General features: G+C 39.8%; 1 protein-coding gene across 6 annotated transcripts in view; it reads left to right on the plus strand.

Annotated features, from left to right (window-relative positions):
* Nucleotides 1-249: 249 nt before the first annotated feature.
* Nucleotides 250-24266, plus strand: part of KCNC1 (potassium voltage-gated channel subfamily C member 1) — a 113977-nt gene continuing 89960 nt past the window's right edge. For all 6 annotated transcript variants that reach the window (XM_030451432.1, XM_008504718.2, XM_030451433.1 and 3 more), the window contains exon 1: nt 250-964. In XM_030451432.1, the coding sequence (XP_030307292.1) occupies nt 395-964 (570 nt within the window). In that variant the 5' untranslated portion in view covers nt 250-394. The remainder of the gene's footprint in view (nt 965-24266) is intronic.

Consider the following 24266-nt stretch of genomic DNA (forward strand, 5'->3'; position numbering starts at 1 on the left):
TTTTTTTTTTTTTTTTTTTTTTTTTCGGTGCTTTTGGCCACGTCCAACCAGGGAAGGGCCCTCCCCCTCCGGCACGTCCCTGCGCCCCGGCACCGCAGCGCCCGCGCTCCCGGAGCATGCCCCCCCCTGCCCCTCCGCCGCGGCTGCAGCTACCACGGCTCCCGAGTGTCTGACTTCAGACGGCGGCGGTGCAGCGCCGGGAGCCACCGGCACCGGCGTCCCCTCGGAGCGGCCCCCGGGGCGCAGAGCTGGACGGAGCCCCTCACCCCCTGGAGCGGGCCTGTATCGGGGCTCGGTTTAGGCACCGACTGCCGCCGAGCAGCCGTCCCTTGACGGGCTTGCTGCCTGCCGTGCTTGCTTGGATGAGTCTGCGACATGCCTAATAAGAGACGAGATGGGCCAGGGCGACGAGAGCGACCGCATTGTGATCAACGTGGGAGGGACTAGGCACCAGACTTACCGCAGCACCCTACGCACCCTGCCCGGCACTCGGCTGGCCTGGATCGCCGAACCCGATGCCCACAGCCACTTCGACTATGACCCCCGCACGGATGAGTTTTTCTTTGACCGGCACCCGGGCGTCTTTGCCCACATCCTGAATTACTACCGCACTGGCAAGCTGCACTGCCCCGCGGACGTGTGCGGGCCCCTATACGAGGAGGAGCTGGCCTTCTGGGGCATCGATGAGACCGATGTGGAGCCCTGCTGTTGGATGACTTACCGGCAGCACCGCGACGCCGAAGAGGCTCTGGACAGCTTTGGTGGGGCACCCCTGGATAGCAGTGCTGAGGACGGAGACATAGATGGCACCGGAGACTCTGGTGATGGTGAAGAGGAGCTGGAGATGACAAAACGCCTGGCACTTAGTGACTCCCCAGATGGCAGGTCTGGGGGCTTCTGGAGACGGTGGCAGCCCCGCATCTGGGCACTCTTTGAGGATCCCTACTCCTCCAGATATGCAAGGGTAAGCTATTCAATCAGCACCCTCATCAAAACACTCCAACCTCCCTTCAGTCCCACTTCCTCCCAGCATCGTCAGGGTTATCTTCACTGTGAGAGCTGAGCAGCCACCCATGTGTGTGGGCAAACAAAATTCATGCATGGGCTATGGGGTCATACCCCATGCTCTCAAGCAGGCCCCATGCATGAGGTACAAGTGGAGACCAAGGCAAGAGCTCAAGTACTCATATGTGGGCTTCCAGAGACCCTTATTTTGAAATAGGCTCCTGAAAACCCACAGCCAGGAGCAGGGTCCTAATCAAGGGCCATGGAGACTTCCATTACAGCAGGTTGTTTCTTTCCATGCACAGATATTTACAGTCATCTCCCGGGAAAGAGAAACTCCCAGTCCAGCCCTCTTACAGGCTAAGGCTCTCTCCCCTTTATGAGTTGGGAGAAAGGATCATGGGAGCAGGCAGTGCCTGGGAGGCCCAGGGATTTGGAGAGTTTCTCAGCCTGGACTGGAAAGGGAGTCTGTTCCTCTTTTCTCATACATACCATATTAAATATTTATGATCATGCTTCTCTGAGAATGGGTAATTCAGTTCCTCACTTAGCTCCTCACTCTGTCTTTTCCCTTGTGGGAAATGCAGAGTATTAATCAGGGGAGAGGGTTCATTCATGTAGAAAGGACACTATTTGACAGGTTTCTTGCCTGGCTACTAAAGGACAACTCCCCTCCTGGTGCCTGCAGTTGTTTTGGAAAGGGAGTGCACACTGGTGCAGTTCACAGAATAGCTATGGATAAAGATGGTCTTAAACAGTCACCTGACTCCTCCGAGTAGGTGCCTTTCATGCTATTACCTATGAGGTTGATTACATTAATTAGGGCCTAATTCCCCTTCTTAAGTCAAAAGTAAAGAAAACCTTTACTTCAGGAACAGCAGTAGGCTTAACTCCCAGGATACCCATATTGGTAATCAGGAAAACATGAAGGATAGTGCCTTGGCAAAGAAACTGGTTTGTATAGGTTTTACTCCACTCTTAAAAATACCTTTGTTAAAGCATAATTGCTGCCAGCCCCAGGTTGGCATGAGTGGTGCTTTGGTGTGGGAGGATGATCAGTGTTCATGAGGAGGATCAAAGAAATGAGATTAAGGAGCAAATTGGATAGCAGGATGACAGAGAAGGGTAAATGCAGGGACAGGCAAGCTGGTCATGTGTGAATGGGTGGTGGAAAAGCAGCTGCTGGACTTTTGGTCTGAGTGGAGACCTTCAGCAGGGAGCCACCAGGTCTGCAGACTGAATGAATGGGGAAAGCTGGAGCTGAGGCTGGAGTTGTGTCTTGGGGCATTTCTAAAGCTTCTTGTTTGCATACCCTTTGGACACCTCCTCCCTAAACAAAGAAGTTAATATTTTAAATGAATTCCTTTAAACAGCATGGAAGATAACTGAATAATAAAATATTTACCAAGAGATGGAAGGATGATGCTTTTGAACTGCAGCTTCTAATTCCTTGATTTCTGCCAAGGGAGCATGGAAATGGAGAGGGAAGGCTGGAGGGTATCATTCAGGTTTAGTAAGCTTCCTCCAATCAAGCCCAATGTTAGCAGGTGTTGATTTGAATAGCTTATCTCTCTGGTGCCCAGGAATCTGCTGGTAAAACACATTTCAAGTCAAATCAGTGTTCTTGTCCAAGATTTTGTGGAATGGTGCAAAAGCCAAATTGATAATGCTGTCCCAATGAAAGGGATACAAATTGAGACTAAAACACCCTCTTGCTTAGAAGCATTATGATATTACAAACTCTGCAAGGTTATGAATCCTGTTTTCTAATTCTCAATGGCTGTTTTCATATAGGAATAAGCATTTTATAAGGTAATTTGGGTTAAGTTTGTTTGGGATTTTTTTTTGCAGTGGATGCTATACCATTTATTCACAATTACATGTTCATACCTAGTAGAATTCAACCCCTGATTTTCCTCTAACTTGTTCTTCCCTTAAAGGATTGTTAAACTAGAGAAATACAAATTCTGAGCAAAGTTAAAGTGTATACTGAATATTTAATGCATTAAATTTGATTCTTTAACTTGTATCTATGGAGACGTAGGCCATATGCATTAATATTTTGCATGAAGGAAGATAGCTCTCATCACCAACACATCCACACACTGTCCATTAAGAAGACATTATAAGACACTTAACATTTTGTAATAAAAGCCATATGTTATGGTTATGGATGTAAAAAGAGATGGAAATTTGATTTATGCTCCTGGAACCTAACACACACATTGCAAAAAGAGCTCAAACTCACAACAGCTAATTTACTGTAAAGTAATTGATAGCATCATTAATAAGTGAATGGCATATTAAAGCAACCATTAGTAAAGAGGAGTTAGACAACAAATCCACCTTTACCACACTCTTGTGTACACTACTTTCAACTACAAGCTGTATTCAGTCGCTCAAAAAATTAAATTCACGTTGCTATTTTGTCAAAAAAAACGAAAAACCCCACAAAAATTGTCATCCTGATTGTATCTGAGAGTTGTACTAATGGTAGTGGTTATATATGTGTTTGGTGTTTACATATGGCTCCAAATTGTATGTCAAAATAACTTCTTATAAGCATCAGTTTACATAACCATTATACTGTTACACTTGGGCAAGTAAAAGGAATACAGTATATGACTATTAAGATGAAATTAAAACCTGCAGATCTGAATAAAGCAAGATTTCTCTGGGCTGTATCTGGTACACTAATTCAGTGAATGTTTAGGGGAAGCTCAGCATTTACCCAAACTTGGTCATTCTTGAAGCATTTTGATGGACACTGCTTACAGGTACATTTGACAGTTTTTCTTCATCAACACCTAACTGGTACTAAATTACATCTGATGTCACTGCAGATGGCCAGGCAAGACTGAAAGAGCACTTGTATGTGTTAGGCAAAATCAGCTAACTCTGCAAATTTTGTCTGTTTCTAAACTTACTTTGATAAAACATAACCTTTCAGTCACTAATCATCTTTAGGTGCAACACAGTCAGAAGTTTTTTGTTAAAACAATGATGGCTGAGTTTAATTAAATCCTAGTCTTCTAAATGGTAATTTCTTAAATAAGGTCAGACTTTTTATAAAGGTGAAACACTTGAAAAAAATGCATGATCTTCTAAGTCTGTAATAAGAAATGGTAGCTTGTTTCAAATCACAGATTGCCTTAGATACCTACCTTAGTGTGAGATAAATTGGGTGTTGCATTTCTGTGTCAGTTAAAGAATCCTCATTTGGATAACAGAGGCAAAGTCTGGTATGTGGAGATCTGAAAGAGTAATAAATAAGGTGATAGAAAAGATCAGATTCACAGATACCTGGTACATAGGCATCTAGGTGGACTTTCAAAAGTATCTGATCAGGCAGCTGTATATCACTGCAGGTCAGTGGATATTGTGCACCTAAATGGGCAACATAGTTCTTTAAAGCTTATTAGAACTGTCGTTTTTGCATCTGCAGGGAGCTTTGTAAATTTATTTTTCAGAAGTAGATGCAAAGGGGGTAATGGAGACACACAGAAAACCACACAGATACTAAAGCAGCATATCAGGGAGTTATGATGTAATGGAGCTCCTGCCTTCTGCGCTCATTATGCTTCATAGACCTCTCAGTACACAAATGTGTGAAAAATATTTTCTTAGCATTCTGTCTCCTTTATATTTATGTCTGCTCATGCTGTTCTTATGCTACCAGAACTCCCACTGACTTCCTGGGGAGTTTGGCCTGCAGGTATCTAACATCTTGGCCCCCATCCTTCTTCTGCTCCCCAGCAGGATAAGGTTGTGTTTGTGTTAATTCACAGTTGTTAGGTTAGTCAGTGTTTGGGAGTGAGGAGCTCTCAGCAGAAATTCTGTGCTAGTGCTCACGTTCAAATTGGACAGTTAAGCTTCACTAATGAACCCTCAGGAAAGCTTTTGTAGTCCTTCCAAATAAACATTTTTACTGTTTTTAAATAAAAGCTGGTTAGGGTCCTATGGATAGTCCTCAACAGCTTGACTTGCCATCCTGGCATATGCTATACAGCTCTGATCTGCAAGAGGAAAGGCAAAACTCTGACTTACCCTTTCCTTGTCTTCTCCCTTCACATCCTGCAGGAGAATCTGCTTTACTCAGTGGGTGATTTTTGAAGGACAAGTTTCTGACACTGAGAAGGAGACAGGAAAAAGAATAGCGGGGAAAAGATGAGAAAAAAGCACAGCTCAGGGATTTCCTCCAGCTTTCTTTAAACATTCAAGAGCATTTCAACCTTCCTGTTCTCACTGAAACTGATTTTTCTCTATCTAAATTACATCCTTTAAGTACAAGACAGCTTATGGGATCCTGATCCTACCGTCTTGGGGCTTAGAGGCTGGGGTGATTTCTGCTCATCTTTTACCCTGGCCCAGTACAGATAAACTCAGCAACTGTGAAATGTATCAGAAAGTGGGAATATTCATCACCCTTCACAGGAGACCTTATTCTGCAGCTGACACAGGGCACAGGGGAGCTGCTCCATGGCCAGTGCTCTGAGTGGATTGGGAGAGGAAGGAGGGGGGCTGCCCCACACACTTTACCCAACCCACATACACCCTGCTCCTGGGGGAGGGAGTTCATCAAAGGCGCCCTGATGGAGCTGTGCTTCCATCTTGGGCCTTTCTGCAAGGTCTCCCCTGCAGAGGCATAGCTAATCCTGCACTGAAGCTGGCTGCAGGCTTTCTCACCATATACTTTGACAACTAACAAGACTGCCTAATTTTAGCTGCATTACAACTCTGGAAAAATGAGACTCTTTCTAGGTTAAATGAAGTTTCCCCTGCATAATAGAATCATGTATAGATACCTGTTAACTACCATTCTGTCATTCATTATTAATATAATTCCAAAGATTCAGTTTTATTCCTATTTCCCCCATCAAGAGCCATGTTACTGCAAATCCTTATATAACCTATTATTAGGCATGGTATAGTCTTCTCTGCATCCTGTCCAGATTTGCAATGCCAGCTAGAGAGTGTTCACTGCTCACATCAAGTTCTGTTCCTATTGAGTTAGCCAAGGTGGGAGCAAGCACACTCAAAAATAACTCCTGGGAATTGTCCCTCTGGCTTCAGAAGTAATAAATTTTAAAACCATCACCACCACCAAAAAAAAAAAAGAAAAAAAAAAGATCATAGCAACCCTGCAGAATCATGACTTCATTGGTTTGATTTGTTAAAAAACACACAGGAAGATACAATGTCTGCCCAGAACATCTTACAATCTCTTTGAAGTCACAGCCTCACAGGGAGATGAGAGAGATGATGTTATCCACTTGACAAATGTATGGCTGGCTAGTACAGACTTAGCAGTTCTAATTCAAGGAAGGCTTTTAAATTCATTTGCCCATTTCCTATTTTATTTCTATTATTCTAAAACCCTAAAAAAAGAACAGCATCTGTTGGCATTTTCTTTCTTTCTTTTTTTTTTTTTTTTTTTTTAATCTTAATGTTTCTAGGTTACAACATTTACTTGATTTAGCCAAGGCTGTGATTGTATGGATCATACCATCATATGCATACACATATATATATGCCTTCTATCACTGCCACCTCCTACAAAGCTGAGTGGGATTTCCATATGAGGAAGGACTTAAAAATCAAACCATCCCAAAATACTTCTGAAAAGATAACCTTGGTGCCATTGAAATCAATATGAATTTAGTGACTGGTTTCAATATGATACTTGGTCCCTTCTCTTTAATTCATTTCTATGTGCCTTCAGTTATTTTCTTTGCCCTTCTCTTGACATTTGCTATTTTAGTTTTGGTTAGGAAAAAAAGGCAACAAAATACTCATATTCTCTGTTGATATATCATGAGATAAAGGATAAAGATCTATGGATCAATTTTAATATTTCTATTTTAGAACTGCTCAGAAAAATGTGACAGATTAGACTATACCTAAGAAAACTATTTTTCCATCCTGTTTTTCCTTCTGCTGTGCAGTCTAGTATTCAGTGGTATTCATCCTTCCTATTTTTAAAAATACGTGACTGATCTGTGAATATTTATGGTAGTACTTTACTGAAGTCTATACATACTGCCATTCTTTTCACATAAGAAGAGATGTTAGCAAATCAGCAACAGAGGGCCCAGCCTTACTGTTATTGAAATTATGTGCCAAAATTACCACTGACTCCAAGGATAGAAATGAATTTTCCTGCAGTATGGTTCAGGATAACAAATTAATTGCAGTGTACTGCTTTTTTAAACAGGCACATTGCATTTTTCCATTCCAAAGCACTGAAGCACAGTACATCTTAGCAGTTTATTAAGAACATACATATTCAAATCCATATTTTCATAATCATTTAAAGACATGAGCATCTTTAGTACATTGCATCAAAACACAGAGCTCTAATACTGACAAAGCTCTTCATGATCTTACTGGCATTTTTTACTGCAAAGGACTACAGAATACATCCCTATTCAAGCCACATGACTTCAATTAATATTCAGCTAAATCATATCCAAGCTCTGCATTTCATGATAAAAAGGACAGGCAGGAGTATTCAGATTTTTTTTTTAAATTGTCCCTAATTGATAATCAACTGTGTAATTCTTCCCCTTGCAAATGTAGATGGCAAAACTGAGTTTCCATTTTGTACAGGATTGATTTTATGAAATTTCAGTGGATGGTTGGGGAATAAGACTAATAGAAAAGCCATTTTAAGATCTTTGCAATTTTATTACAATTAGCTTCTCAGTTACTATATGCTGAATTTGATCTGAGGAAAGAACAGTATTAGAAGGCTGACTTGGCTTTCTCTGCTGAATATTGCATTACATAAATATGTGATTCACTCCAAATGGTACACAGGAGTGTTAGGATCAGATGGAATCAGAGAAATCTATGAATCTATGGAGAACCATCCCCTCCCCCTGGAATATAAACCGAACACTGTCATTTCTAGAATAATTTTTACATCTCCTGTGCTCAGTAATAGCTCAGATTTTGCTGTCTTCACTCCTACACTTGTAGTGATAGCTTACTCCAGGAATATCCCCATTTCCTTCAGGCTGAGAACAAGGTACAACCCAACACAGGTAAAGGTGAGAGGATCAAGTCCTGATTGATTTTCATTTCTTTCGCGTGACTCACAAGACACAACGGGGGCTCTAATAAATCAGGCTATGAAAATTATGAATAAATCTCAGTCCAAGGTTTTCTGCAGTGATTGCTTATGATGTAAGACCCTTTAAAAAGAGTGAATTAAAATTGCAGTGTAATGGCCCTCTGTAAAGGCAATAAATCTCCCATTTCGGTGCACTGCGGACAGCCAGCATTGTGTGTGCTGCACATGAGCTACCAACACAGGCACATGCTGCTGGCACACACTTACGTAATTGTGTTGATGGTTCAGGAGCAGCAGTGAGGCTTAGCACTGCTAGATTTACTTTAGAAAATGTTTGGTCAAGACCACTGGGGTGTTGTGAGCACATGAAAAGGTTTAAAATATCTTACTGGCTTTTTACTTGAAAACCTGAGAAAGAATGGACCTTTTAAGAAGCAGTAAGATGGATTATTCGGTTATAAACAACAAAGGCAAAATCTATTCTTACTCAGTCCAATAAACTCCCCACAGAAAAAAACGTATTTAAAATATTACCTGAATTTCCCTATTCAAATACAGAAATATCTGGTCAGTTCAGGTTGCTTATCATTTGATACGCATTAGATATTCAGCTGCAGATTTCACTTTGAAAATTCATTCCAATAAGCCTCTTCCGTTTTTCAGTCTGGATTCTTGCAGTCTTTATTATACTGGATCAATTGACAGGTATAAATAGTGGAAGCCAGTTTTGTGACTTATCCAATTGGTAATTAAATGAAAAACTTTAATTGGAATGGTTCTAATTTGATATCAGCCTTTGAAAAAATGAATAGGGAGAAACCTCTAAAAATGCTGAGCACCTATAACCTCCAGCAGAAGGGGGGTCATGTCTTAGAGCAGCAAAGGACACGGGCAAGGAGTTAAGAGATCATCACGAAAAATCCCACCCCAACTCATAAGACCACTGCCACTGCTACCTCTGATTTTAGTGGGATCCAGCCAGAGACCCAAGCAGATTTATTCCAGGCAAAATTTTTCAGGACAAGGACAATTGTGTAATTGCCATAACACTCAATGCAAAAGGGCTTGCCTTCACAGCAGCCTCTGAACTGTACTCTAAAATTAAGACAACATGATATCAGCCACACTGTGCTTTTCCTGTTTCTTTTTTTTTTAGCATGGATCTCCCCATTACTTACAGTGTGGAGTTTTGCAAGAGTGACAATGTGCCTTAGCACTTCTTGGGAATGTGTCCTGCATACTGCAGAACTGATGTGAACTCAGGCTTTTCCAGTAAATCACTTTGTGAGGTCAAATCAAGAACAACCTAACTGTGCTTTGATAGCTCAACCAATACCAGAAAGAGTTAGCTGCTGAGAGGTAGTGGGTTTAGTTTGCTTTTGGGGGGGGCAGTTGCATATCAGCTTACATCTGCATTTTGCTTAAGCAATATTGAAATTCAGTGTTCAGCTGATAGGAGTTCCGTGTTTATCCTACCAAGAAGTCCCAGAGGTGCTAGTGATTTTATTAAAAGACCTAATGTAAATTTCACAACTGTATAGATTACTTGAAATGTTAGTTATGTCTAAGCAGCAGGAAATCAATAGTGCAAAAGTGCATTCACTGTTCTAAAGAAAACATCTTTTGGAGAGCCTGCTCCCCTAAGAAAAGAAACTCGTTTTACCTTGTGAGTGTCAGTGACAAGAAAATGAAGTTTGACATTCAGTAGCAATTTTGTAGCATCTTCAACTCCAAAACACAAATTTATCTTCAGGTATGTACTGCCATCACCTACAGCAGCTGCTAAAACTGCATATTTATTGTCTTCAAAGGATATTTTAGCTGGGGCAGCTTTGTTCTAATTAGGCGTTCTTTAAAATTAATTCAGAACAGTCCACACATGTCCACAGAAATATACACCACAATATGGTGTGACCCTACTAGAAAGCAAAAAAAAGGAAAAAAAAAAAAAAAAGGAAACTGAAAAAAAAAAACCAAGACCTGAGATTTGGACAGATGATTGCAAGCAACTGCATTCATGCAATTTATCAAGCAAGCATTTGTTAGCAGATCTGCCTGAAGTCATTATCTGGGCACCCTACTTGGTTGCATGTTTGCTCTGAAGAATCCTTGTAGGGTTTTCAGCTAGCATCTACATACAGCATGCCAGTAGCACAAAGGTAGGACAGGCTGGTATAGCTCAGCAAATGAACATTTGTAATGGCATGACCACACAAACAACACGTTATATTAGCTCATTTGGGTATGATTCAGCCCTCCTCAATTTCTATGAAATTTTCCTACTACATAATTTTCAAAATTGGAAACCAGCTTTTCTGAAGTTACTTGCTTTGCATTTCTTCAGCTCTCCTTTACTACGTGTTTATTGCAGTAATAGCACAGTAAGGTTATATACTCTCTCTTGACACCCCTACATGCTTATTGCCACAAAACCAGCAAGCTAACAGTAAGTATCTCAGAGAAGAATTTACTCTATATTCAGGTGTAGCTGGAGCAGCTCACCCAAAGCAGTAATTCTTCACAAGGTACAGAGCCTATCAGCTGCACCAGCCAGCTCCAAGGAACACCCACCACCTCTACCTCGCTCAGAAATCCACCAGTCAGGTGCTACATCTTCAATTCTGAAGCCAGACTCATGAAAGGATGTAGGCATGAGAGTTCAAACTTGCAATTCCCAAAACACTAACCCTGCTGATATTATTTTTTTTACTGTATGTATCTCCCAGTGCCTGCAGTATTGTTTCTGCCTGTGTCCAGAACTGCTTTAGTATTGTGGAAATTGCCTTATATCAAAGCCTTGTTAATACCCTAATTTTTAATTTACTAACAGGCACAGTCCTTTAAATGCACTTGCCAAATACACACTGAATATAAGCTATTGGCATAAACACACTCAAATGAAAACAGGAGATACGAGTAGTGTGAAACAGTTCCATGGATGCAATAATCCAGTGGCTACAGTTGTTTGGTTTTGGTATTGTGGTTTTTTTTAATTAAAAGGTGAAATTTGAGGTTTAATATCTTCCTGTAACTTCAGGACTTCAAATTTTCATCTATCTCTGCTGAAGAGACTTCCATACTTCAGACAGCTGCGTAATAGTCCAGGCAGTTAGTGAAGCTGATGCAGTTTGCACAGCATTTGCAAAACTGATACGCTGGGTGCAAGGCACAGCAGCATCTTCTGATACATGGAACTAAGCAGTTGTTCCTGTCTGGTAATTTTGGGCTACTGAATTCACCAAAAGTGACAGCAGGGAACAGATACATGTAGTGATGCTGTCAGAGACACCATAACTTTAGTGTGTGGTAACACTAGGATTTTTTATTTCAATAGCTGTAGTGTCATCATCATGCAGTTGACTCCAGGCTGAACCATGTACAGTGATTTAGTGATGCCTGTGCAGCCTCTGTGGGGAAGGAATGTGTGGAACACACACAAAAGTATGGGAAAATAAACTGAAGTAGGTGATAGGCAGAAGCAGAGAAAACTTTTTGACTTCAGAGTCTGAACAGTTCTGCTACACTGGAAAGCAAGTTCCCAAATCAGTGTAAGTACACATCACATAACTTGTTTTGAAAAGACCTACATTTTCCAGGGCTATCAGTCTGTCACTTTGCAGTCACACCATTTAAATATCATTCTTAAAGTCTTTGAAGACTGCCACTTCATCAATATTTTAACATAAGCATATTGTAATTTAAGTGAGAATTGATCACTTACATTTTAATATTTCAAAGTGCATTATGACCTTTAAAGAAAAGTGATCTAAATGAAACTATTGCCAGGATAAATTTAACTTGGAAAAGCCCTAGAACAAGTCTTTGCAAGACTGGGGCCTTTTACAGCACATACACTTCAACTCTGGTGTTAAAAACCAACACCAAAGTGATCAATAAACATTCTAGCTATTAAATTCACTGTCTTCATGATACACATAATACTGGTTCAAAATCTGAGTGGAAACTGTGAAGGGTATATTGTTAAATATCCGCCTCTACTGTACTTTACCTTATATAGGAGACTTGCCAGGGGCTCTAATGAAGCAGAGGCAGTTTTACAGCTTTACCATCTGTTGTCAAATCTACTCCAGCTATAAGAAAAACACAGTGGCATTAGAATTTAGAATTGACAAATATTGAAAAAAATATTTTCTTTCATTGTTTAAGTAGCTTTGTTGTGCCTTCTAAATAACAAAATATTTAGACAATAAACAAAACATTTTAAAAACTGATTTAATTTTTAAAAAAGATACAGCAAAGGAATAATGATAGCGTTGTTTATCAGAACAACAGAACAAAGAGGTATAAATAAAAAATAATGTTATATTCCACACCCTTCAGCTTTAGAGTTTACGTCAGGTTAACTTGCCTTATTTTTATATGAAGAAGAATTAAAAACAAACAAAAACACAACAAAACACCCTTTGAAATATGAATAGGATTGAAATTTTTAAAAGTGCTGCATCTAAGCTATCTGATACAGGACGCTAGGACAAAATTGTAGAGTACTCAGGAACTGAATCTTCCTATCCTTTTTTTCCGTCCTGAGTAAGGACCCGCAGGTTAGAACTCCAAAGCACACTACAGTTTACCCTCACTTATGTGCAATGGACTAAAAATGAATACTTAATATTTATATGAATCATTGTCAGTGTCAAGTACGATGAAGCTTATAAAAATAGACCCGAATCAGGCAATCAGTTTAAGACTCAGTGGGTAAATGCCTCTTTACGTACAGTATTATTTATAGGTATTTTTCTAATCTGTTCTGTCATCTTGTCTCTTAAATTATTAGAAAGGGAGAAAGGAGGAACTACAGCAAAAGTGGCAGGAATATGAGCAAAACCCAGAATGTTTGGAGCTGTATAGGTGCAGTAGCAAAGGTCCCTAAATGTTGATCTCACAAAGGTCACAACAGGAATTTTCAGCACCAGATTCTGATTTTCTGTAGCTTCCCTTGAAGTCAGTGGCAGCTGCAGATGGTCTCTTCAAGTTGATCCCCAAAGGTTCTTAAGCTAGGCATGGAAAGATTTTTAAAATAGCAGTTGTGATAGCTTTGTGTTTATCATCATCTGGTAAGGAGACTGCCGGTGCTAATATCTCCCTGCATCATGAATGTTCTGTGAGTCTTATTGTTTTATGAAAATACTTCTAAAAAACTTGTATGAAAAGAAGATATAATGAAAATATCAGAATTTTAAATAAGTATTCAGTATTGAAGTGCAAAGTACTCAAGGTGATTAGGATGAAAGTCACCTTGTAAGAAAATTCAAGGGACGGGGGCACATTCACAAGGATTCTGCTGGGTTCTTGAAAATATGGGGATGTATCTTTCACAAGTAGGAATGTGGGGAGGTCATCTTTATTTTCACTCTTCTAGGAGATGGAGAACTGGGAAAGTAGGCATTTACTGCTCCCTGCATCTACATAGTTATGGAATACCACACAGAGGGACTATAATTCCAGAGGTTTTTGTTTTGCTTATTCAGGTACCAGTTTTATATGCTCCAATGTGGAGAACTTTCTGTAATCTCTTCATCCAGGTAGGATTTTGAAGTGGCTGTATATCTGCAGAAAACACCACAAACTACTACTCTTTGGTTTTATGGCATTTCTTGCTCGTGAATTCAGAAGCAAAATCTAATTCAGACCAACAAGAAACTTTATCTAATCCTGATTGCTGTAAATCTATTTTAGAAGATGGACAGGTTTATGGGTGTGAGAATTGTGGTCAATTTAAGCAGAGATCCTAGACAGGAAGGCCAGAAACAGCTTGTATTGTTCTGCTTTTGTTTTTCCATGGGGAGTTGATCCCATTGTTCATCCCAACAGCCATCCAGGTTTCATTCAGCAATTCCAGTCTAGCAGATGTAATTTCCACTTGCGGTAGCTGTGGACACATCATTAATTTTAGTAACTGCAAAACTTAGTCAGAAACCCTTTTGGTGGCATCCTTTCCTTGTCACTTTGACAACTGTAGCAACAGAATAATATAAAAAAAAGATTTCTATTATGAGCTTGTACATGGCTGTCCACAGATGCAGCAGCAGCTTGGTCTGTAGATCTTTCTCCAAGAGCTGCAACGTATACCAATGGCAAAGAATTCAGAAAAACACAGCAGAAAATTTACACATGCAAAATATGATCACAAGCCCTTTACCATGTTTACTGTGAGACCAGAAGCTGCATTTTGAGAAGCATATCAATAAAGGTTTGGATATAAATGGGAAAAGAATTATCTTCTCATTCACTAGCTGCAGTGCATACGCTACTAGCTGTAATCAAGAAAAATTTCAAGATGACATGAAGCTATCACACTGCATAATTCCTGCTACTGTTCACTGCAAGAGCTCACCACAGTCCTGCTATAAAAATGCCTGCAGGCCACAAAAATGCTCTTAAGCCAACTCACTAGCCCAAATTACAAATTATTATAGTTAACAAAACTCGGCACAGTCTTGCAGCTTAGGGTACAATCCATTTTTTCTTAAAATACACCTGTCTTCATTAAAATGCTCTGTAGTCATTCGTGGGTTTGAATCCCCCGTTATGCCGAGGCAGAGATTTTATTTTCTAAACACATCAGAAAAAGATGAGCCAAAAGTAAAGTCACTATGCATGTCACCAGCCCCTCTCTGACATTTATTCCACAGCCTGATTTGTCTTTCAAATCCAGCTATTCCTGAGGGTTGTGAGGGAAGGAAAAGGTTGAAGAATTTCTTGGGATTTGTTGTTTGGTGGGTTGGTTTTTTTTTTTGGAAACTTTGCAGATAATGTATCGGGAGCCTTCTCACAATACGCTGAGTTTTTGGATAAGGAACAGGCTTTGGAGTATCAGCAGTATTCTGTGTAGTCTGCAGTTTTAGATGTAGAAGATACGTGCAAATAAATGTAGATACATTTTCTTCTTGGCAATAAAATATTTTCCTCACATCTCTCCTCTTCCTCTCAAAGAAGGTTAATTCAAAGTTCCTCCCTTTTCTCTATGAGAAAAATCCCAAAGTTTTTTTGCTTCCCAGAATTAGTTCCTTTTTATCCTTTCACACTTAATCAAAAAGTGGAAACTGAGACTGCAAAGCGAAAAATCAAAGAATTTTCTGCACAAAGATCTGTTAAGATCTATGGGTAAGGAAGAAGCCTTGTCAGTTTGAAGTCTGCAGGACAAATACAACAAATATGGTTGAATGTTTTCAAGGGAAAAAAGGACCTCTTTTTTCCAAACTGCCTTTATAATTTGCATTAAGTTATTAACAAATGCACAGTCCCTTAGGTGATTTGAGGTGGGGTATTTTTTTTGTTTGTTTTAGATCAGTTGAGAATAAAACCAGGATTCAGTGTAAATCAGGAAAATTCAGGCTTGCTCCTGAAATTTTCGTCAAATAATTCTCAGCCTGCCTGTATTTCTCTAACCCTTTCTGGACATGAAAACCCTCCTCCTTTTAGAAGGATCATCATCTTGTCCTGATTGTTCCCCTTTCAACCAAGGGCTATGGCACCAATTCTGTTTCTTAAGCAACATTTTAATTGTTGGATAACTAAGTGATCTCCTGCTCACAAAGCACAGGATGCTATGCAGTGGAAGAACTGCAGTCATCATCAGACATTAGAAGGACACTCTCTTGAAGCGGAACTACAGAAAATTAGTGGTTCCAATGTAAGCAATGAGAAGGAAAATGCCTGGAGTAGGATGTAGCAACAGTAAGAAGGAGATGGGAGGAGGCTTTGGAATCAGAAGGACAAATCACTGTGGGGAGAGGGATGTTCCTTCAGTGCTCACTGGACATTGAAGAACAAATAGTGCTGGGACCCTGGAAAGGAAATGCAGGATCACAAATCACCAGCCTGGTAGAGAAGCAAAAACGTCAAGAGCTTGAAATCTCTGATGGTAGCAACCTATAAAAATCCTTCCTTTTCCAGCAAGGTGAGAACAACCTAATCAGAGTAATTCAAATGAGTTAGCAAGATGCCAGTACCTTCTGCACGTGCTGCAAGCAAGACAGCAGCCCTCACAAGAGCCCAGGAAGGAGGGAATTTGCAATAGTAGATTCTGTGGTCCAAAGAGCACATTTTGCTGTTGCAGGCTTGCCAAAGAAAAGGGTTAGGCTTAACAGTGAAAAGCCTTACATATTGCCACTGGTGCTAGCACTGGCGAAGCCTTTGCTGTAAGGACATTTGAGGATTGATTTTGGATGGTGTATTCTGATGCACGTAGTTTTTTTCTGCAGCCTCTGAAGGTCAAACACCTTGACGGCTGGCACAAGAGCTTGGCAGAAAAAAAAAAAAAAAAAATAGAGGCCAACTTCATCTCTTTAAGAGCTCCAGGGCAGAGACTTCAGCATTTCAATCTAGCCAAACCAGCTCTTTCTCTAAGGAGCCCTGCACAAGAATTATGGCCTTCATCACACACAGACTCCTCTCAGCTGTGATCCAAGCCTAAATGGAATTTCAGGAGAAAACAAAAAGTGGCCTAATAAACATATAGGACATTTGTGAAAGTGAGAGGGAGCCATAGGCTTGCTCTGTCAGAGTAAAAGATGCTGTTATTCCAGGAGTGATTCGTGATTCTCACTGTTGGTTAAATCCATGGGACAGTTAGCACCTCTTTGCCCTTGGAAATGTTTAGCTGAAAGGAAATGTTGAGAACATATGCTGTCTAATGAAAAGATGTTGCTTGTTAATATAGTCTGGTCACTAAGGACTCCAATATGAATATATGTTTTAAAATTCAGTGGCAGATGCAGTGATGGAACTGAAGGAGCAGACAGAAGCAGTATGGTCTTGCATCGGAAGCACAGGAAAGCTCCAACTCTTCAGCTGACTTCAACTGTGACCTCTGGCAAGTCACAGCTTCTTGATAGTGATTTACATCTATAATCAGGATAATAAAACTTTATTTACCTACCTCTTCTGGGTATTGTGAAGACTAATTAATGTTTGCACAGTAATTTGGAGATAGATTTGAGATACTGGATGAATTTCCAGTATGATGTTTGCTTTAAGCAGGTGAAGTGAGGACATCTTTTTGACACAGAAAGAACTAAAATTATTCTCAAAATAAATCAGGGGGATCGGAAGGCAATCTTATCTTTGCTTCATTCTGATTATTCAGTATTCTTCAATAAGACCAACAGGAAATGAGAAAGCAAAGCTTTCATGGATCAGGGAGGTAAAATTTAGGAACATTTAACACTATATTTACAAAACCTTTCTAAACAATGTGTAAAAATTCAGAAGATTCTTTTTTGCTCTTTCAAAAAAAATGAACACAAGACACACTCAGTACAACGTGCCTTAGATTATTGACAGATCTATCAAATACCTTTTAATTAAATAATGACAAAGTTTAAAAATGGAAAACATATATCCCCAAATGGACATTTCAAAACATTATAAAATCAAAGCACTAGCAGACTTACTCATACCCTGCATTTTAACTGGCCCTGGTTTGCTGCAACCTTATAAAGCCAGAAAACAGCCAAAGGGAATTAACCAAAATTGTGTCCCTAATTTATTTATTGATTAGAAATTTCAAATTGTAGGAGCAAGTTATACTTGAAGTGGCAATAGAATGAACCCTTGACTTTTATCTTGCCTCTTGTCAGAAAACACAATGCCTTCCCAAAACAGGCAGACTAAATATGAGCTGAGAGCTGTGTTTAAGCAAAGTGGGTCTCTTCCAAGGTGACCAAGACTCTACAGAGCAGGATCCCAGAGCAGATGCTGTATATGGTGAAGCCTGACACATGCTGAGGCTCCCTCAGCAATCACAGGAAGGCACCAAGAATACTGTCAGTCAGTCACCTTTCTCTCAGCTGGGCTGGCTTTATCTCCAGGATCATATTCATATTATGACGAGACCCCTGACACAAAGGCATCAGGCAAATACTGAAGAGGAAACATTCAGCCAGAAGTGGCAAAGATACAGATCAGGAGGAGGTGCAAAGCAGCCAGGACAGACACAGCAGAATGACACCTTTTTGTCACTGTCAGTATTTTGGGACAAGGAGCAGAAGACTCAAGGAGCAAGGCAGATGATGCAAGAGTTGAACATCTGCTTTGTAGATACAAATATCTTTGAAAAAGCCCTTTCACTAGGATGCACACCACAGAGTGTGCTGGTGATACATGAACAACACAAGACACATTCACTGGTGCCTCCTTCTACTGTAATATCTGCTAATTCCAGCTATAGGCACACAGAAAATGCCTTGGATATTGCTTGAGCACTGCTTTTGAAGAATAAATTCTGACTCTTTTTCACTATGCTTTAGCTTATAGCTCACAGGGATAAGAGCCTTAAGTTGGTTATATCCTGGTGGTCTAACTCGAAGGATCAAAAGTAAAATTTGAGCTCCCTGAGTTGTTTTTTTTTTCTGGACTAATTTCTGAAGGTTCCAGGAGTTAACTCCTCTTCCAAATGGATCAACAAAGTTGCTGGAATTTAACAAAAAAACCCCACCCTTTCCTTCCCCAGTGTTCACTGGTTGTAATTAATGTGAAGTTAATCAAAATTCAAAGCAAAACAAAACAAAAAAAAGGTCACAAAGCAATTATATTAGAAATATGTTCCCCAGTCAATTGCTTGCTTTCCAGGCTTTAGCAGTGTTATAATTTCAATACTTATGCAACCAACATAGAATTTTCTAGGTCTGAATTTTACTTCAAAAGCAGAAACTTCTCAACACCAAATCCCTTCATGTCCAAGCCCAACAACTTTTTTTCTCATAAGGGGAAAAAAAACCCAACAAACCAAATCAAAAACAGCAAACAAGCTTCCTTTTAAGTCTCCACACTTTCAGCCTACTCAGATGCCACCACTGCATCACAGAAGAAACTACCAGGCAGGCACCTGCCTTCCTGCTCACTGCAGATCAAGTCAAGGGCACTTTGAGTCATCCGGGAGACACTGCCTCACAGCACACAGTCCTTGCAGAAAGAAATCCTCTGGGGAAATCAGTTTATGGCAGATTTCATATTGTGTCAGGTTAACAGCATATATATCCCTGCCCTTTTAGCTCAGGATGGAAAAAAAAAAAAACCACAACAGTATTTGCTAAACCTACATAGCCAAAAAGCATATTTTAAAAATACACACTGTAATCAAATGTCTGCAACATTTATGACTTGGCAGATTGACTTGCACATCAGGCACACATTTTGATGGTTAATTTTGAGCCCTAATGCAGCAAAGCAGTCTTCTATCTGGCTGGTGTCTATCCTTTTCAAAAGGCAAATGAGTGCATAAATTATGTTTAAAAAGAGGTAGGAATTTTCTACCCACAGTGTAGAGTCACTGTAGGTGGATTATTATCCAGGAATACCAAAGAGGTAGGAAGTCTGTGTTTTAACCCTTTCTTTGTAGTCTCCTTGCCTATCATTTTTATTGTAGACAGCCTGAAATTATCCATGTGATAGGAATTTTCAGGAAGTTGAGCAGCACAGCAGCTGCATTTCAGACAGCAGGAGTTAAAGCCCTAAAGCAGGGATTTCATTCTAAAATAATAGCAGGTAAGCCCTGCAGGAGTATCCATTTGCCTCTGCTGATGTTGGGAACTATGAGGTTGTTCCTGTTCACTCCTGTTAATATTTTCCACATCAGACCCTTCACTACAAATGCACTATTAACAGATCTCTAACCACCTCATAGATGACCAGCAGGATTTTGAAACCTATTTCTTCTGCAGTATCTTTACTACAGGGAAAAGAGAAAGCAGTAACTTCCGTGCTGCAGACTGAGACATTGTTTACAACAGGATATGACTCTGACCTTTAGCTAATGCTAATAGGTATGAAGATGTTCAGCTGAACAGAGCTACCTGCAGTTTGCTAATAGTGAGCATCTTCAGGAACGGGACCTATAAGAACAGCCAAAGCCCAGGATGATTCATAAATCTTTAAGATGAGTTTTAGGTTGTCTTAGGGATCCCTGTTCAAACTTCTACTTTTAGTATTTATGCAAAGAGAATAATATTTTGGTTGTCCCTAACATCTGTTTTTCCAGAAATTCCAAATATTTCTACAAAAACGACTTAATCGTTTGAGAACCTCTGAGGTACAGAAACATCCCACTTTTTTTTTTTCCCAAGCTGTTCAAAAGAAATCATTTACAGAAATGAGAAGGGAATCCTGCCTCCTGCTGCCTAAAAAAAAAAAAAAACCCAAACAACAAACCACAAACAGATTTCAGTTTCAGCATTGTAAATAGGTCTAAAAGCAATGATACTAAATCCAGGAGTAACTGCAGTGCATAGTTGCAATGCATGCTGCTCTAAAACCTGAAAACAGGAGCAAGGGATCAGTATTTTCCAGGTAGATTGGCATCTGTCAGACATCTTGGTCCTCTTCCCTGATTATTGATCCATCTTTGTTCTCTAGAAAACAAATGTCTTACTAGACTCAGAGTGCCAGTAAGACTCAAGCAGGGACACAGCCTTTTCCCATCCCCTCCTGACCACACTCAGGCTTAGAGTTGCTGGGCAACTCTCCACCAAGATCAGGAGACCAGGCAAGGTGAGCCAGAATTTTTGGGAAGGGAGAGAAGGGATCTTTTATTACTGTGATGAAATTAAAACCTGCACCATGCTAGTCAGAGCTGGTCATGCTTGAGGACACAAATGAGGGAGGTATCCTTCAGGAGAGGAAAGCAATGCAGAATTACTTCACTCGCCTCCTGAGCTGAAATTCTTATCTGTGATCTTGTTGGGGCTGAGATTTTTATTTTGCAATTATTCCCCTTTTTCTCCCTAAATTAAAGAGAATATAAAGAAAAGAGAATTTTATTTTCATCATCTTTTGTAACATAAATTGCAGGGAATTATTTTAAGATACTGTATGAATTAAGGGCGCCATCAGTATAAATCTAAATGCTGTTTTTAGACTGCCAGGTGCTGCTGCTCAGGACTAGGTAGATCTAGAGATTTCAAAAAATAACTTTTCTACCATGAAAAATTCACATAAGAGTCTCACCAAAAAAAAAAAAAAAAAAAAAAAAAAAAAAAAAAAAAAAAAAAAATTTAAAAAGCACTCTACAACCTTGATTACTTTATCTTCCTGAATGTTATTCAGTATTTTCTTGGTGGAACACCCAGAGGCCCAGTAAAAAACAAGACCATGCTATGCTAACTCATTTAATTAAGGAAACTGACATTGTTTTCAATGGTAATTAATATAAGAAAAAAACCCCTTAATTTTTATAGATACATACACATATATAAATATATATTTAAAGTCTGAGAAACATGTCCTTCATCTCTCTAAATGTGGAGCCTAGCTAGAGACTAGAATAGACATCTTTCTACTGGAAAATGATGCAGAAATCCTCTCCCATCATTAACCTCTGGGACCTTAACTCACTACAGTTTCTAAATTTAGAAAAGTTACTGGGATTTTAATAAGTTTTCATACTCTTCTTGAGCCCTGAAAAGAGGAACCAACAGTCTATTTGTTTCTATAGCTGAGACTTAGGAATAACTATGTGATGCCCATACATTTCTGAATATTTCTAAAACATCAATAAAATAGTTATCTAACACACTCCACAGACAACCATTTGCAGGAAGGCCACTGGCCTTCTAAATCAAAGTCCACCTATTAACCCAGTTTTCCCTTTGCATATTCCTAAATTTTTGCCCCTGTGTAAGAAAAGGAGAAAAACAGTGGAAACAGACATCTAAATGCTATCTACCTTTATCCTTAATATCTTCTTTTATTGCTTAGATACTGCACCTTTTTCTCAGCAGAATGTTTTTCTATCATAAGACAGAAACTAAGGCAGTACATTAACACCCATGTGTCTAATTTTAAATCCCATGCTACTCCAATATATTAAAATCAACTTTCCCAGGGAGAAGGATATTTCCCCGGATGGCTGTCATCTTGGGTCTCACCAGCATTCAGATCTCTTAGCTCACCAATTTCTACTGATAGTGCAATTATTATTATAGTATTTCAATCATCTTTTGTCAAGGACCACTCCAAGCAAAAGCAGATTGAGAAGCTATTGGTTCAAGAAACTGAAATCAGAAGGGGTTAGAGCTTGCTAAGGCATCAGATGAATTCAGGCATATACTGTAATGTGCTATATTATTTCTAAAGAATGAGATGTGACTCTACAGTGCACACAGTTCTTGTGACTTTCTTAGGAGGCTGGCTTTACACACCTCTAGTTTGCACACTCTGATAAGGGAAACAAATGGGGAAGCACAGGTTTAGGTTTTATCTGACTGAAGCAGGAGGCACTGGCAATGGCAATACTGGGAGCTCAGAAATCCAGTGCAGCAGTCTGGATGTTATCCATCTAATTTCACCATCTAATCTCTGTAGACACTTATAATATGCCACTCACTGGTGTACTCCATCTTTGCTGATAGTGAAATTATTCAATAGAAGTGGGTAGTGAGGTAGGTGACAAGCTGATTGATGGCAATGTCTTCATTTAATGTTATACAACAATACCAGACAGAGGTCTAGAACAGCTCAGGGGTAGAGCTCTGCCTGATGTTGTTGGTAGCCATGCAAGTTTATCATGCCAAAGTGTGGTTTATACAATCTACTAAATCATTCTCCTTAAAAGAAGTTGAGATACCTCAAACCCATTACTTAGAGCAAAGAGCATCAGCATCTCACAGAATATTTAGCAGTGAGATTACAATGAGAAGTATCTTTTCTCCCTCTTGACAGTGAGAATCTGCTGTTCTACGAAACTTACAGTAACAACAACATAAAAAATACTGGCCTCTTTAAGCTACACAGTATTTTAACTGTGATCTCTAATGCCTCAGCAGCAAAGCTGGTGCTGTCTGACAAGCACATACACTCACCAACACTGCTCATGTGTGGTGTCACTACTCTGTCAAGAATATCATGCAAGTGGGAACAGACAGACCCTTTCAGGGAAATCTGGCATCCTATCAATCTCTAGAAATAGACGAGGGAAGCCAGCAAGCACCAAAAGCACAGGTGGAAATACAGAGATGATCTCACAGAGACTCTTTACTGCATATTTATACCACTAACTGAAATCTGGGAAAGCCTTTGCCTCTCCGTTTCTTCATGGCACTCCTACCATGGATCTTGAGATCCCAGGACAAACTGGATCCCTCAGGGAATGCCATAAAACGTCTATTCTGGTTGATCCCCCAGAGTCTAAAGGTAGGACTTCATGTAAAAGAAAAGAGGGCTGTACTGAGTTTAGGGAGCAGGAAGGTCTGTTCCTTTAATTATGTGTCTTGAGCACATCAGGTTAACTATTTGTGCCCACTTTACTTCCCCAGCAGGTTCTAGGGAAAGCAGTGGCAAAATCCCTGTTCACCCTTGTTATTGCCACAACCTGACCGCAAGCTCTGCACCCACAAATTCCCTCAAATCCTCTGGGTCTTTAGCCTTTAGCCAACATCTTGTTCCACCTCAAGGAATAACATAGAGGCAAACTACGTGCTTTTCACCTCTACCATCACTCTCGTGGTATCTGAGACCAGATAGTTTCAAACTCTCTGTTCAGGAGTGAACAGCGTAAGAGCTCCTGTGAAAAATTGAAACATATTCCCTTTAATTCATAAAAGAACATCTGCAGGTGGTGGCTAATTCTGTTCCAATTCTTCCATGATTCATTCAAGTTCTATATTATGGAGCTGTTTCCAATCCAACAGAAACACACAAAGCCAAGCCTTCAGTAAAACCTGCATCGCCCAAGGTGTTCGAGCAGGCATAACTAAAAGCATTTCCCTACAAAAGGCTGAATTTATGTTATTTGCAATGAGACTGTGACATTCCATTGCTTTGCAGCCTTCAAATGGCTGGGATAAAATATTGAAATTTTTTTTGCTAGTGATTATCTTTCTTAATGAAGAAGCTTTATCTCTCTCAGTGCCATGTGTTCTTGCAGTTTCTGTGGTAACGACTGCATAGAGAAAGAAGTGGTGGCACAGAAGTCAGTGTAAGTTGCTAGCATGTAAACAATGGCTACCTGCAGACCTGTTTTACTTTTTTTTTTTTTTTTTTTTTTTTTTTTTTTTTTTTTTTAACACAGTTGACATTCAATTTAAGGAAAGTAATTGTAATGTCTACAATATTTGTTACTTCTGGTTTGGAAGCCATTGAGTAATTGGCCTGTATGGCATATTTTAAATGCTATCCTCTGCCAATACCTAAATGAAACATCTAATTTTCTAATTTAGCATAAAACCAT

Source organism: Calypte anna, chromosome 5 (genome assembly GCF_003957555.1).
Source record: "Calypte anna isolate BGI_N300 chromosome 5, bCalAnn1_v1.p, whole genome shotgun sequence".
NCBI lineage: Eukaryota > Metazoa > Chordata > Aves > Apodiformes > Trochilidae > Calypte > Calypte anna.